This window comes from Halichoeres trimaculatus, unplaced genomic scaffold, assembly GCF_033239565.1.
Source record: "Halichoeres trimaculatus isolate MK-OKI-2021-1 unplaced genomic scaffold, fHalTri1.1 fHalTri1_scaffold_19, whole genome shotgun sequence".
Taxonomy (NCBI): Eukaryota; Metazoa; Chordata; class Actinopteri; order Labriformes; family Labridae; genus Halichoeres; species Halichoeres trimaculatus.
In genome coordinates, this window is record NW_027437197.1 from 25,085,760 (window position 1) to 25,099,452 (window position 13,693).

Consider the following 13,693-nt stretch of genomic DNA (forward strand, 5'->3'; position numbering starts at 1 on the left):
AGTACTGTTCCTTTCTGTCCTGTCTTTCTCATTAGCTTGGTTAGCCTGCTGCTGTTTTTATTGATGTGGAATGTGAGAGTAAATAATTGGACGTTTCCAATCATTGTAATCAAAGAGGCCATTAATCTTGGAGAAGGCAGCGTGAGCGCCTCCTGTGTGTGAGTGGTGGTCAGTGTCTGTTAGAGCCTCTTATCCCAACCTAGCAAACCAACAGTTTTATTTTTTATTTTTTTTTACATGTGATCTCCGCCTTTTCAAGCAATTGCTTTCAACAATGTAATCTTAAACTTAAAGAATCCAATGAAGAATCTTCTTAACTACACTTAGAAAGTACAAAGGGAACTTTTCCGTAGAACACAAACATGAGCTTAAGAGAGCAGGATCTCAGGCCCATCACTGCGGAGGAAGCAGTTTCGGATAATGCTTGTGGGACTTTTAAATCTAGTTTCTTGGCCAATCCTTTGTAGTATATTTCCTTTTTAGCAGCTCTGATGCATTTACGTTTGGAAGGTTGACAACACAAAAGATATATTTCCTTTTGGAGTCTATCCATCATCAATGAAATGCTCCCCTCAGTCTTTACAAAACAGAAAGCTTACACCACACACTGAGAACTGATGAAATATATCACAGATGGACTGCCCTGGAATAACTTCACACTCAGGAAGCCATATTGGACCATGATGCTTTTCTCTCTTGGTGAATGCTAAATTAAATCAGTGCAGTTTTAATCCACTGAAGTCTAAGGCGAAGGCATCCAAGGCTACCTCAGCTACACAGCAAGCGGCCTTGGCTTAGACTATGCATTGCTCAATATAGATTTCTCTATTGATTTGTACAGTCTTAATCTAGTCCTTGATATTCAGCACAAGGCTTGGCAATGCTCTGACCTCTGAGGAACAGTAATCATACTTGGCTGCAGTCTGCTGACTCATCTGCTCCAGTAATTGAAGTCCTTTTTCAAACCGGGATTGAATAGATTGACTCGGAAATGCCGCATCATTTGCTCTATTTTCTTCATCTGAGGAGAGTGCATGCAAAGTTCATTGTCCACATTTGATTAAGGTGGTGATGAACTTGACCCAAGCTGCTAAACAAAAGAAAAGTAATCTGAAGAGAAGAAATACTGACATTATCTATTACAATGGTGCTGTACAAGCAAGGGATCTGTAAGGTGTTCACAGGCGTTGTGCCCCTCTGTCAGTTTGAAGTTAGAAAACAAACCCTGGTTCAAGCTAAAAAAGCACTTTTACTCCCAAACTATACCAGGTGTACTACTCATTTTAACCATTTGAGATGTAAAGCACTTAAAGGGGCCTTAAGTGGTGCCAATGAGGATTAACATCAATGATAGATGTGATTCTTTGTGTTGGTTCAAATTGTTTTTGTTGTGTTGTTTGTTGTGTGTAAAATTTCTACAGTTTTCTAGAAGTGTAAAACTTTCATAAAAGCACCCTCTGTTCAGTTTGTTTTGTACTTAAAGTAAAGAGAAATATATATATATATATATATATATATATATATATATATATATATATATATATATATATATATATATATATATATATATATATATATATATATATCGTGCATTTAAAGGTCTTTAAGTTTTTCCTGTATGTTCAAAAAGACATATATTTTTATTTGTCAGGGCCTTGTTAGGACCAGAAATTTAACAACAACCCAAAATGTAATAAAAAAAAAAAAGAATAAATAAATATAAATCCAGTATTATAACGACCCAAAATTTAAAAACAATAAATAAATAAATTATAAATAAAAAATAATAAAGCCTGAATTATGACGACCCAAAATGTTATAACAAAAAAAAAAAAAACAATAAATGAATAATAATAAAGCCTGAAAAATAACAATGACCCAAAATGTTATTTAGAAAAAAAATCCAATTAAATATGAAATTTAATTACTGACCCAAAATATAACAAGTTGATGTGAAAAGAGTTAATTCATTTGGGGTTTCATTACATTTTTTAAAATTACATTTTGGACTCAGCCCTTTTGTTACATTTTGGATCAGTTGTTCAATTTCAGGCTTTCTTACTTTTTTATCATTATTCTTATTTTAATACATTTTAGGTCATTATTACATTTCAGGTTGTTATTACATATCCTGTTTTAACAAGGGAAGTTTTCAGTTTTTTCTCATTTTAACTGTAATGATTTGTCTTGTCATTGATAATGAAACTGTGTTAAATGAAGCCTTTATGAACTGTACTTTAAAAATCCATTCTTAAGAGAGCACATATTCATGGCATCAAGTCCAAAGTGTTAATGTTGCTGGGCCTGGCTGTCTCTCAGTAGAGTGGTTCTGACGGAGGTCCATGTCACACCGGCCACTTGCCCAGAATGGGAGCCATCCATGGGAATCACCACTCTCTAACACCCAGCTCCTCCTCCTCAGGCTCTGGATGGTGGGTGGTAGACAAGAACTAGACCTGCCTGGGATCAGCACCCTTCTTCAGGAACCACTGATTAGCTTTCACTTGTTTGTCTTCTAAAGGGATAGTTGATATTCAGGAGTTATTTGAGTACATTCAGTTTTAAACTGCAGCCATTATGAGCAACATTCCCCTGACAAGGCAAGAAAAAATATCTTGTTTCCAGATATTAAAAGACAAAATGATGCCTTAGGTGTGTACCCAATGGGGTTAGAATAGTTTACTTGTCAAGTTTCTTAAAAAAATGTCTTAATACAAGAAACTAAACAAGTATATTCCTCACATCCCATAGATAGATTTTATTTATTTATTTATTTATTTATTTATTTATTTATTTATTTATTTATTTATTTATTATTTCATTTTATTTATTTATTTATTTATTTTTGAGCATTTCAGTTAAATTAGGGTGTCATTGTTGTCTTATAGTTTCTTTAAATATGACATTTTTTCTGGACTTGTCTGGTGAATATGGCCAAAATTAGGTTTAATTGTACAGTTTGTACTTTAAATAGTTTAACCACTTGCTTGGATTTCAGTTTTTGCCGTGTAGAAACATAACCACTCTGAATTCTACAAATTTGAACCAGCTTTTAATTAATTTGGTCGAATGAATATATTTTTTTAAACTTAATGCAAAAAACAGCCAATGGGGCACCAAAAGTAGACAAATAAAACTCTTTTATTTTCTTTTTAAAATGAGTAAGCATGTGTCATATGTCAAAGTAAACGCTAATTATTTTACTTAATTTGAGTCAACTATCCCTTTACATATTAGCACACAGTGAAGCGACATGGTGATTTTGAAGCTGCCTCCTAAAAATGTTTGAAATGTCTTCTTCTTTGGCTGCACTAAAGAGAAACTTTACGCTCCGCTTGCACCTGAATAATACAAACTTTACAGTGGACGTCATTCATGACACTAAACTGTTCAATGCCCTAATGTGTTTGATGTAGTTCTGCCACCACACTGACTGCAATCCCACTGCTTTTACTAATACAGCACAAAGTTTTCATCACTAGTGGAAGATTTGTGATTTAACATGGGATGAGAGATTTTGTATTTTAAAAACAATGCTTCAGCGGGTAATGCTCTTACTTGATGTATGTGAAGATATTTGAAATGTGACTAACTGCTGTGAATATGATGTGTAAAAAGCCTAACATGAAACTAAAAAAGGTCTTTTGTCTCATTTGAATGCATGAAACTAATACACCAACAGTTGCAGAGTTTATGAATAAAGTTACGGGATCAGCCTAGATTAAAATGTGCTATCCTAAACATGTACGTGCTGTTCCTTCCTCTTACCTGCTCTGTCAAACGAATCCAGCACAGTCTGAGAAAGTAGGTCTTGCAGGCTGCCACGGCCCGTTCACTGTTTCCCTACTGGCAGGGTCATAACAACAGCTGTCAGCGTAGCCCCCATAGGCCCACCTCCCTGTTAGTTAGTGACGGAGAGTGAAAGCAACACTCCCCACAAGACCTCCTTCAAAAGATATGGCAGCCCACTGGCCTTCTGGGAAATGTAGTTTTTTTAGTGAATGACAGATGCATGGGAAAGAGCAGGGAGCAGCACTGGAAGTGTATTGTTAAGTAGCACCTGGGTGTCATATCCTCCATCTCTAACACACACTCTTCATCTTTTTGCTCCCCCCTCTTTCTCTCTCATCCTCTCCCCTTCGCTAACCAGGGATCTGAAGAAGGTTGGAGTGACTATCGTAGCACCGCAGAAGAAGATCGTGAGCAGCCTCAAAGCCCTTGATTCTCACACCAAGAACGGCCCGGTACCTGTTTAGAAAATGAACCCAACAAATAAAAACACCAGAGACCTGCCTGTCGGTGTGGTTGCCAAACACAGTCTAACACGGTGGCTTCAAACTCTAACTGGAAACGGAAAGGAATGGAAGTGGAGTGGTAAAAAGAAATGATTCTTGTCTTGAAAGACAATATCAGGTTTTGACAGAAAATTGGCGTGGAAGAGGGTCGGCGTGGACTCTTCAACTCTCCATCCCTCCATGCCCAAGTCGAGATGCCTTACAGACAAAAAGGAGGGTAATGAGAGCAAAGGCTAGACGAGGAGGTCTGTGAGACCTAATGTGGACTGTGACACAAGGCGAGGACTGGACTAACAAAAAGCAGGGGCTCTTCAGAATTAGCTTAGCAGGAAAGGAAAGCCTTCCCTTTACGGCTAACAGGGGACAGGCATGCTCACAGTCTCCCCACACCACGCCTGACCGGCAACCTGCGGAACAAGGAGGTGAAGTCGCTGAGATGCCTTGCAGGTAGAGCATGGCACATAGCAGCACCTCACCCGGATGTGGACCCTTCCTGGACTTACGAGGTCTGAGGCGTGAGATGTTGTAACTACCTACATTTGCTGTCTCTGCGGACACACCAAGATGACAACCGAGCCATTTAACTCTGTAGCTCTAACCTATAGCATTTGCATTCAGTAGACATGTCACATAAAAGCAATAACCATGATTATCAGTTAATTTGTCTCATTGTGTGGAAGCTGTAAGTCTGTCACATGTGCAATTTATGAAACGCTATAATCTGGAGATGCAGGGGCCATAACACACTTCACACACGGATCTGTCTTTCTGGGGACATCTTTGCTCTGTTGGCTTATGATCTGATATTGTACAGTTACATTGCTGTTTCCTCATGCCCTCTGTGTGAAATCTCAGGATGTATACATTATTTAATTTTACGAGTTGGAAACAGAGCAGAGCAGAGAAAGATGAGAGGAGGATAATGGGGAACTGCTGGAGAAGTGTTCACTAAAGGGAAAAGCAAACTTGAATGAGGGGGGTCATGCAGACATCGTCTTAAGATGCTCCTTTGCATGTTGTGGAAATGTTTTGAACTAGAAGCAAGTGTATACTTGAGTTCCTACTTCAGTTAGAGCAGGTTTACAGAGTCAACATAACATCAGGTATCATGGAAAATATGGATTTCTGTACAGTGAAGAAGGTCACACTGCAAAAAACTAATATCTTATCATGTTTTTTTGTCTTATTTTTAGTGGACAATGTCTTTTCAGACTTGAGATGAGCCAAATTCACCCGACTAGTCCAGAAAATGTCTTATTTCAAGTTATTTAAAGACAGTAATGAGGTCTGAATTGCTTGTAAAAAGTAAAAAAAAAAAATCTGCCAATGGAACAAGAGAAACGTTACTTGTATAAAGACATTTTTGTAGTTTCAAGCAAATTTTGGAGTAAATTTTTCTTATTACATTGGCAGATTTTCTCTATTTTTTATTTTTTTTACAAGCAATCCAGGTCTGTGTATGTTTTGGCTATTTGATTTTCCGTTCAGAAAATGATATAAAAAAAAAAAAAAGAAAAGAAAAAAAGTTGATCTATAAGGCAGCTTATTAGGGCCACTTAAAGAAATAATAATAAAAATAAAAAATAAAATAAAATAAAATAAAGTAGAATTTTTTGTGATAAAAACTAGAAATTTTCAAGTTTGTAAAGTCACAGGGTTTACGGCTTATTGAACTCAAAAACTTACCAGTATATAAAGTGGCAAATTTACGACTCTTTAGACCAGTAAATTCTGATTTCTCAAAGATTTACATGTGGCATTGAATGTGTAGGTTGTTATGTACTTCACTGTAAGATGGACCAAATTGACAGCCTCATCAGATTGTACTTTCGGGTCGGTCTCAGCATTAAGGAGATACTGATGGTTTCAGCCCAGAGTCATTGCATTCTGACAAGCAGTTGGACTCTGAAAAGACGTTGTTGTGCCATTGGGCTGTTCATAAGAAAGCACCACACTTGACTTGAGGAGGTGTTTGCATTAATCTGACAAGAAGTTCAACTCAGTGAGCAGATGCAGGGATATAGATGGTTACATCTCCAAGCGATACAGATGGACACACATGAAAGAAAGAGCAATTCGTTGAATTTTCCTCCTCAGTAGCTTTTAATAGAAGTAGTGAAAAAAAAGTAAACAGGCGATCTCACGTTACTGCAGTGGAGACCAGAGCAATCCATTACAGTTTACAGTCCTCTCAGACTTCTTAGTAGATCATAGATGAACAAATAGATCGTAGAAAGACACATGAAAACATCGGATATCTCCCATATCTGTCACAAAGCAACCTTCAATTCTACTTTTTTTTTTTTTCAGTTTAGCTTTTTTTCAGTCTATCACATCTGCATCTCTCAAGCGTGGCATCCAATGTGCTTCAACTAACATCCGGGACTTCTGACTTCATAAACTGGTGATATTTTGACTTTACAAGGTTGTTAATTTGTGACTTCAATAACTCGCAAATTTACTAGTTTATTGAGTCGTAAATTTTCTACTTTATGAACTTGCAAATTTTTGAGTTTCTAGAGTCATAACTTTACGACTTTAGACACTCAAAAATTTAGAGTTTTTTTCTCGAAAATTTATTTATTTATTTAATTTCTTTAGTGGTCGTAATACACCATCGTAGATCTTGAAATTCAGAAATGATAATTGAAAAACTGGTTGATTTTCATTTTCTCTTTCCGTCATTTCTGTCAGTAGACAGAAACAAAAATAAAAAAATAAAAAAATAAAATTTAATAAACGCCCGTATTTGTTATATTGTGTAACCGGAAGTTGCCTTTCGAAGTAAGAGTGCTGGTCAGGACGGTGCTGTGTAGGCTAAAATATGGGTGACCCATAACAAAGACAGCTTTTCATTTTTTAAATTCTTAAACAAAATCAAATAACCAACTGTCTTTTTTTAAAGTATTTTTTTCCTGACTGAAAAATCCTATTACCAAAACATACACAGACTAATCCAGACCCTTCATTTTTGCCTTTAATAACTTGAAACAAGACATTTTTTCTGGTCTAAGTTGAATGTGGCTCATATCATAGAGAACAAGACAATTTTTACCTAAGATAAGACAAAAACACTTGATAATTCAATTTTTTTGCAGAGTAAGACAAACAAGCCGATTAGAGGATGTCTTGGTCCCTTTGTTTCGCCAGCATTCATAACTTATTAACAAAAGCATTCATTAAATATAATTAAGATCTTTTTTTTAGTGTCAAATTAGTGCTTAACCTTTAAATTCTGGTGTGTGTAATGCAAAAAGTAGAGTGCCTCCTGTTGGGTTGGATCACTGGGATCCCCGGAGCAAAAAAAGGTCCAGTTTATTTTTACTTTCAGTCAAGTCATGGTCTTTTCTTATGTTCTCAAAGAGCATGAGGTTTTTCATCACTGCCCTGAACTAGCAAGGTGTGAAAACACCCTGAGAAACATGCAACACATCCAGTAAATGATTGCTTTCTGAGATGGTATTGAAGTACACCATATGTCAAGGTTGGGTTTTCCCAAAGGCACCATGAAGATGTTTGTTTCCTGCTTTGATGTCGCCCACTCCATCCCTCAGCCCTGACATGTTCCCAGTATTTCTAAACTGGCACTTTGGTACTTTGGTGCTGTTGGTTTGGGTGTTTTAAACCCTGAAGGTGGTATCTTCAAGTTTCTCTCAAGCACTTCCTGTGGTACGAGATCTTCGAGCACTTTGAAATGGAACTGTTTTTGCCATGGCCGCAGATCAAGCTTGTCTGGGGGACGATGGTGATGTTGGTGCTTTTGGGGAACCCAGCCGTGTTCAGTGTGTCAGTCCTCTGTTACTTGGTCTACCTGTGGATGCTGCTGTTGCTGCTATGTGTTCCAATTAGCATGTACATAATGTAAACCATCTTAATGATAGCAACTAGCACTACAGATCCCACTACATGTACATGGCCATCCTTCTTTGTACAAATGTTTGTATGTATAAAAGAATAAATAAAAATTGTTCAACATTTTTAATTAAAAAAGAGACAAAAATCATCTGTATTATATTTTATCTTATTTTGAATTATATTTGTCTGCTTTGTTTTTTTTCTTTTCTACAATAAAAAGGCAATTATGACATTATTATTTATTTGTTAACATTATACAGCGCAATGTTGATGTTTTTTGTAGCATACAGTAAATTATGTGTCAGTGTTATCTGTGTTTTGCTTTTTGACTTACTTTATAAACCTGGGACATCTGAGAGAGCAATACTGTTATGCACCCTTTATCCAGATCCCTCATTTTCTGTCTCAAGACTGACTCGTGTGTCTGTGTGAGAGTTTATGTGTGCAAATGTAGATGGCCTTGTCTACTAATGTAAAATGATTTGTAGTGGAAACATTTATATTTTTATAATAAATATTGGCAAAATATTTTCCAAAAAATGGATGATGAGAGATTGGGTCCTGTGTTTTTATTTTTTTTTTATTTTTTATTTTTTTTTTATTTGTAGATGTGGTGATAGAGTTAAGCAACATTAGCTTTTACTTTAACATTACGCCTGTTTCCATATGTTTCAAAGATCACAAGTGAAACAATCATAACTCAGATGTCATCTCTCTTTTTTATTTCACATTCCATAGATCAATCTTTTGGCATGTGCTGCTTTCCTGAGAATAAAAGCCAGCAATCATCTGCGTGACATATTAAGTGCACGGGACATGTGTTTTGAATCACGGAGGTCAAAGGTCAGTCAGCATGAACCAAGAAGAAGTTCATGCAAATCACTTGAAGCCAACTTTACAAATCAGCAAACATAATCTAGAGTCAAAGTATCAAAGCAAAAATGTTTTCCTTAGATCAGAGATTCATCCAACACAGTGTAACACTTTTTACAGCATCCTTTGACATCATGGCATGTAGTGTGACATTGCTCAGATGATCACAAGACTACATGATACTATACCATAATATGTACTGTTCTATAGATTGTGTGTTCTACAACAGAATTATGGTAAATCATAAAAGTTTGTCAAGCCATGTGAGGGGATTCACCATCAAACTATGATAAATGACCTTTAGATCTATTTAATACAGGTGGGTGGATAGAACACAAAGAACGGAAAACTTCATAACTTAATATAAGTGGACCATCTGTTTCAAAGTTTTGTATCTTAAAGAAAAAAATTCTGTTGACCCAAACCCAAACTGTAAAGATCACCATGTAGAAACCTGGGTCATAATCATCAATCCAGAAAATTATAGCCTAACAATCGATCAATCTGTATTTATAAAGCATCAAATAGCAACAAATGACTTTACGTTATCAACAAAGTTTCCAACTAACGAAAAGACAAGGGGTCTTGTCTCATCCTAACACACCATGAGCAGAGCACCTGCAGCATTTAGAAAATTACCGGGTCAAGGGAAAACTTCCTTTCAACAAGCAGAACCAGACCACTGTAAAAAAGACATCCACCTTAGGGAGATAAGGTTTGAAAGAAGAGTAGAGACAGATGCAGAAAGAGAGATGAAAAGTTATGATAGTAACAGTTTAATCAGTGTTCAAAGCTGAGTAGTTGATTTGTAGCTTAAGTTGTGCAAATAATTTTGGTAAAACAGGGTAAACAGGTGATTGAATACAGTCCGTAAACCATCAGATTTATCATTATCAAAAAAATAAATTCATATACTGTGATGTTCTACCACCAGCAGGCTCTGCTGTTCAGTGCACTCTCTCTGGCTGTTTACCAAACCCCCTACACTACATTACACTACACTACACACTACCTACTGCTTTTGCTTGCAGTATGTAGTATGACTGATCTGTTGGGTCTGTTTTGTAGTATACTACTCTGGTTTCCAGTTTCAAAAGCAGAGCTACAGATGATGTTTTTGCCTTTATTATAAATATGCAAAACAATCTATGGGCAAATCTCGGCCTTTTAGTTATTTCATATCATAGCAGAATCATTCTAATTCTAATCTTGCACCAAAAGTTATATTGTTTACTGAAAATAAATCTGAAAGGAATTTTTATTTTTTACAGCTGCTGGAAAAACACTTCTGTATAATCCGCATAGGGTTTAAAAAGTGAATTAGTGGTTTATAGGGTTAATGAATTTGTAGAACACCTCTTTTACGACTGGAAGTAAAAAGATTTACTGGTGTTTCTTCGCAACACATCACTTCTGTCTCACAGACTGTCTAACGTTAGTGTTGTGTTGTAGTTATAATGCCAACTCGTTCCAGTAGATGGCAGTAATTCACCAAAACCTGCCACCCCCATTGACAAACAGCGTTAGCACTGTGCATTGTGGGAAACAGTATGCCACATAGACTGGTCCGTTGCATACTGAGAAATTTCCCTGGATCAGTAGGACATATGGGTATTTTTGGCATAATGCAGATTTTGCAAGTTTTCACATACTGAATACTATAGACTGAATATCAGCCAAAATACAAGGCACTGCTAGTGTAGTACCCAGTTTGGAAAACTAGCTCTGTTTTGTCTTTGCAGGTTGGTCCTGGGCGGTGTTTCACCGCACCTGGGAAGACACGACTGGTCTCCCAGGTGTGGTCTATTTAAGTTCCTGTGTTCCTGCTTGGTTTTCACATTTGTCTGGGAGAAAATAAAACCCTTTAAAACGTTTTGATTTGTGCATTTTTGTTCTTTGTCAGGCCTTAAGAGCCAGGTTGTGACAGCACATACAGTAAAGAATGATGTCATTTTTCTAAATCAACATTATCTGCCTCAAACAGCAAGGAATCTATCCAACCAGCTTTCCCATCCCATTTTACCTGATCTATGTATTTCTCTATTGGGTTGCAATGCAAATAAGTTGTATTATTTCATTACACTTATTTTAGTACTAGAATTAAACAGTGATGAAGAGATTTTGAGCACAAACCTTTCTTTAATTTTAATCATTTAGTTGAGCCACTGACAGAAAAAAAGTGGAAAAATGAATTAATCTTTGTTTAAATCGAGGTTTACTTTTCTCTGAATTCAAAGATCAGGCCTATGTAGTTACCCTTTCTTTTTTTTGCGTGTCTTTCCTTTAAGCAAACGTAAAGGAAACATGTATTTTCCTCCTTTATTTTCTGATTGAAGTCATTTAAGTTTCATTATTTTTCCTGTAAATCATATTTTTGACATTTCATATTACCATAATAGAATATATATAATAATAGATAATAGAATAGAATAGAATAGAATAGAATAGAATAGAATAGAATGGAACTTGATTGTCATTGTAACAAGTACAGCGAAATTGAAGTCACAGCAGCAATTAAGAAAACAAAAGTAAGAAAGTGGATAGAAAGTGCAAAAAGATCCATAAGAAAATAGATGCTGACAGCTTGTCCATCATTGTCCAGTTCAGCCAGTCTCCACCTCCACAGGGTCCAGGACTGAGCTTCTTCAGTCATGCTCCATCTCTGCCTCCTGGATCCTGTCTGCTCACAGCAGGTGAAGTTCTTCTAATGTGGTGTTGGTGTCTGATGTTAGCTCCATTAGCCATGTGAATAGCATGATGCTCCTCTGCCCTCTGGTATTCCCTCTGTTGCTGGTAGCACGGCTAGCTCATCCATTTTATTGGAGATAGATCTTCATTTCGATGGACGGAAGGACAGGTCGATTGCGTCACTTCTTAGCTCACACCTGAGAACCAGCACGTCGTCCTCACCTCCTCCTCCTCACCTTGAGGGAAATTATCAAGCCTTACACTAGTTAGCATTGACATGCTACAGGCTGCTAACAGCTGAGTTCGCATGTAAACAATGCAGCCATGGCTACATGTAGGATCTCCAGACAAACACAGGAGAAAAGTAGTAAAAATATCACTGAAGCCACAAAAAGTTTGGTGTCCATGACCAACAATGAACCATACAAAGTGATGATCCACTCCAAATACAAAGATGACGAAAAAGAGACGAAAAAAATGGCAACAAAAAGACAAAAAAGAGAGAGCTGCTGCAAAGGGCAGCCATAGCGGCGCCTAGCCAAATGCCTTGTACATCAAAACATTAACACTGGATCCATGAGTTTACCCAGTAGCGACATGAAGTGTGGTTATAGGATGCATCTTTCATATTTTTTTTATTTTTACTCTTCCTGTCTTGAACCTGCCGCACTCTATCCAGAAACCCTCCCACATCTGTTAACCAGCCTCCTTTAAACCATTCGGTCTCTGTTTTCAATCTCCCCCTCCTCCCAGCAGCCACATCCAATACAGCACCATGTTTCCAACTTGATTTGTCTCGTGATTTAAATTTTGAAGATCTTTGGCTTCTTATCTTTTTTTTTTTTTTTTTCTTTTGCTGACTGGGAGGAGATGAGATGTGTCAGACAGGGGAAAGAATGATGGTTGCTCTGCTTAGTGTTGAAAAGCTGACACTATCCAGATGTTCCCAGGCAGATGTGCAAAGAGAGAAGACAGGACACTGCCCTCCCCCTTTCAGGAAACAATGAACACAGTATGCTTGACAACGCCACCAATCTGTCTTTTTTTAATCCAAAGAGCCTCCATGGTATTAAAACCACTGGGGTGATGAAAAAGACAGAGCAGGAGCGGAAGTGGAGGAGGCAGAGAGGGAAGTTAAAGGATGAAGCCAAAGAGAGAATGATAGAAGGCAGGTGTGCCACAGGCATGATCCCTGTGGCAGCTCGGTTTAACCAGATAACATTTCGGGCAATCACACGAGATAAAGTGATAACATGGGAAAAGATTAACAAGCAACATTCATCATCTTGCTTGGCAATGTGCTCTTGAATGCAGTCAACTTGCTGCTACAGATAGAGAACGCATGGTTCCACTTGAAGAGTAATGATAATGAGAAAGCAAAGTCATGGTGTGTAAAATTCATTTCCCTTGTTGAACAGGGATAATATGCAATCATCCAAAATTCATCTCTGCTCTTTCAAATTTTTTGACAAGCAGCCTTGTTGCTCTATGTGCTCTGTGCTACGACACCATCAGACTGATTTGCTTCTGTGGTTTTATCTTAGATTTCATTTCAGTAAATAAATTACCCTTGTCATGGCCCAGAGTGTTCCCTGAGCCTCTTCAGGTGTGAAAACCAAGGCAAGAAAAGATGCATTAAAATATTCTAGAGTTTACAACACAAGCTGTTCTCAGGATGACTTTGAGACTGTTGTTGTTTTTGTTTTAGTGATATATATTCAAAGGTAACTTTTTTGTTAATTCAATGTGTAGATATACTTAAAGGTAGAGTCTGCTGAATTTCCCTAAAAACTAAAATGTCAACTTTTACAGGAATAATCCTGCTCAATCATCTCCTCTGGGCCTCTATACATATGTGTCAGTGTCTGTGTCTGCCTCAGCCCCCTCCTCTGCCTGGATGTTAATGTTTTGGTTGTTTCAGGACATTTCTGGAGGGACAGTAACCCTGGTTACATCAGCAAATCACAGTACACCAAGTGCAC

The 13,693-nt window shown here is 37.2% G+C and overlaps 1 protein-coding gene across 2 annotated transcripts in view; it reads left to right on the forward strand.

Moving 5' to 3' along the window:
- epha3 (eph receptor A3) overlaps nucleotides 1–8,694 on the forward strand; it is a 163,951-nt gene extending 155,257 nt beyond the window's left edge. Inside the window, exons 17-18 of one of the 2 annotated variants that reach the window (XM_074694185.1) lie at nucleotides 2,320–2,432; nucleotides 4,151–8,694. In XM_074694185.1, coding sequence (XP_074550286.1) covers nucleotides 2,320–2,401 — 82 coding nt within the window. In that variant the 3' untranslated portion in view covers nucleotides 2,402–2,432; nucleotides 4,151–8,694. The remainder of the gene's footprint in view (nucleotides 1–2,319; nucleotides 2,433–4,150) is intronic. The other variant, XM_074694184.1, reaches the window with a different exon arrangement.
- Nucleotides 8,695–13,693: the final 4,999 nt, after the last annotated feature.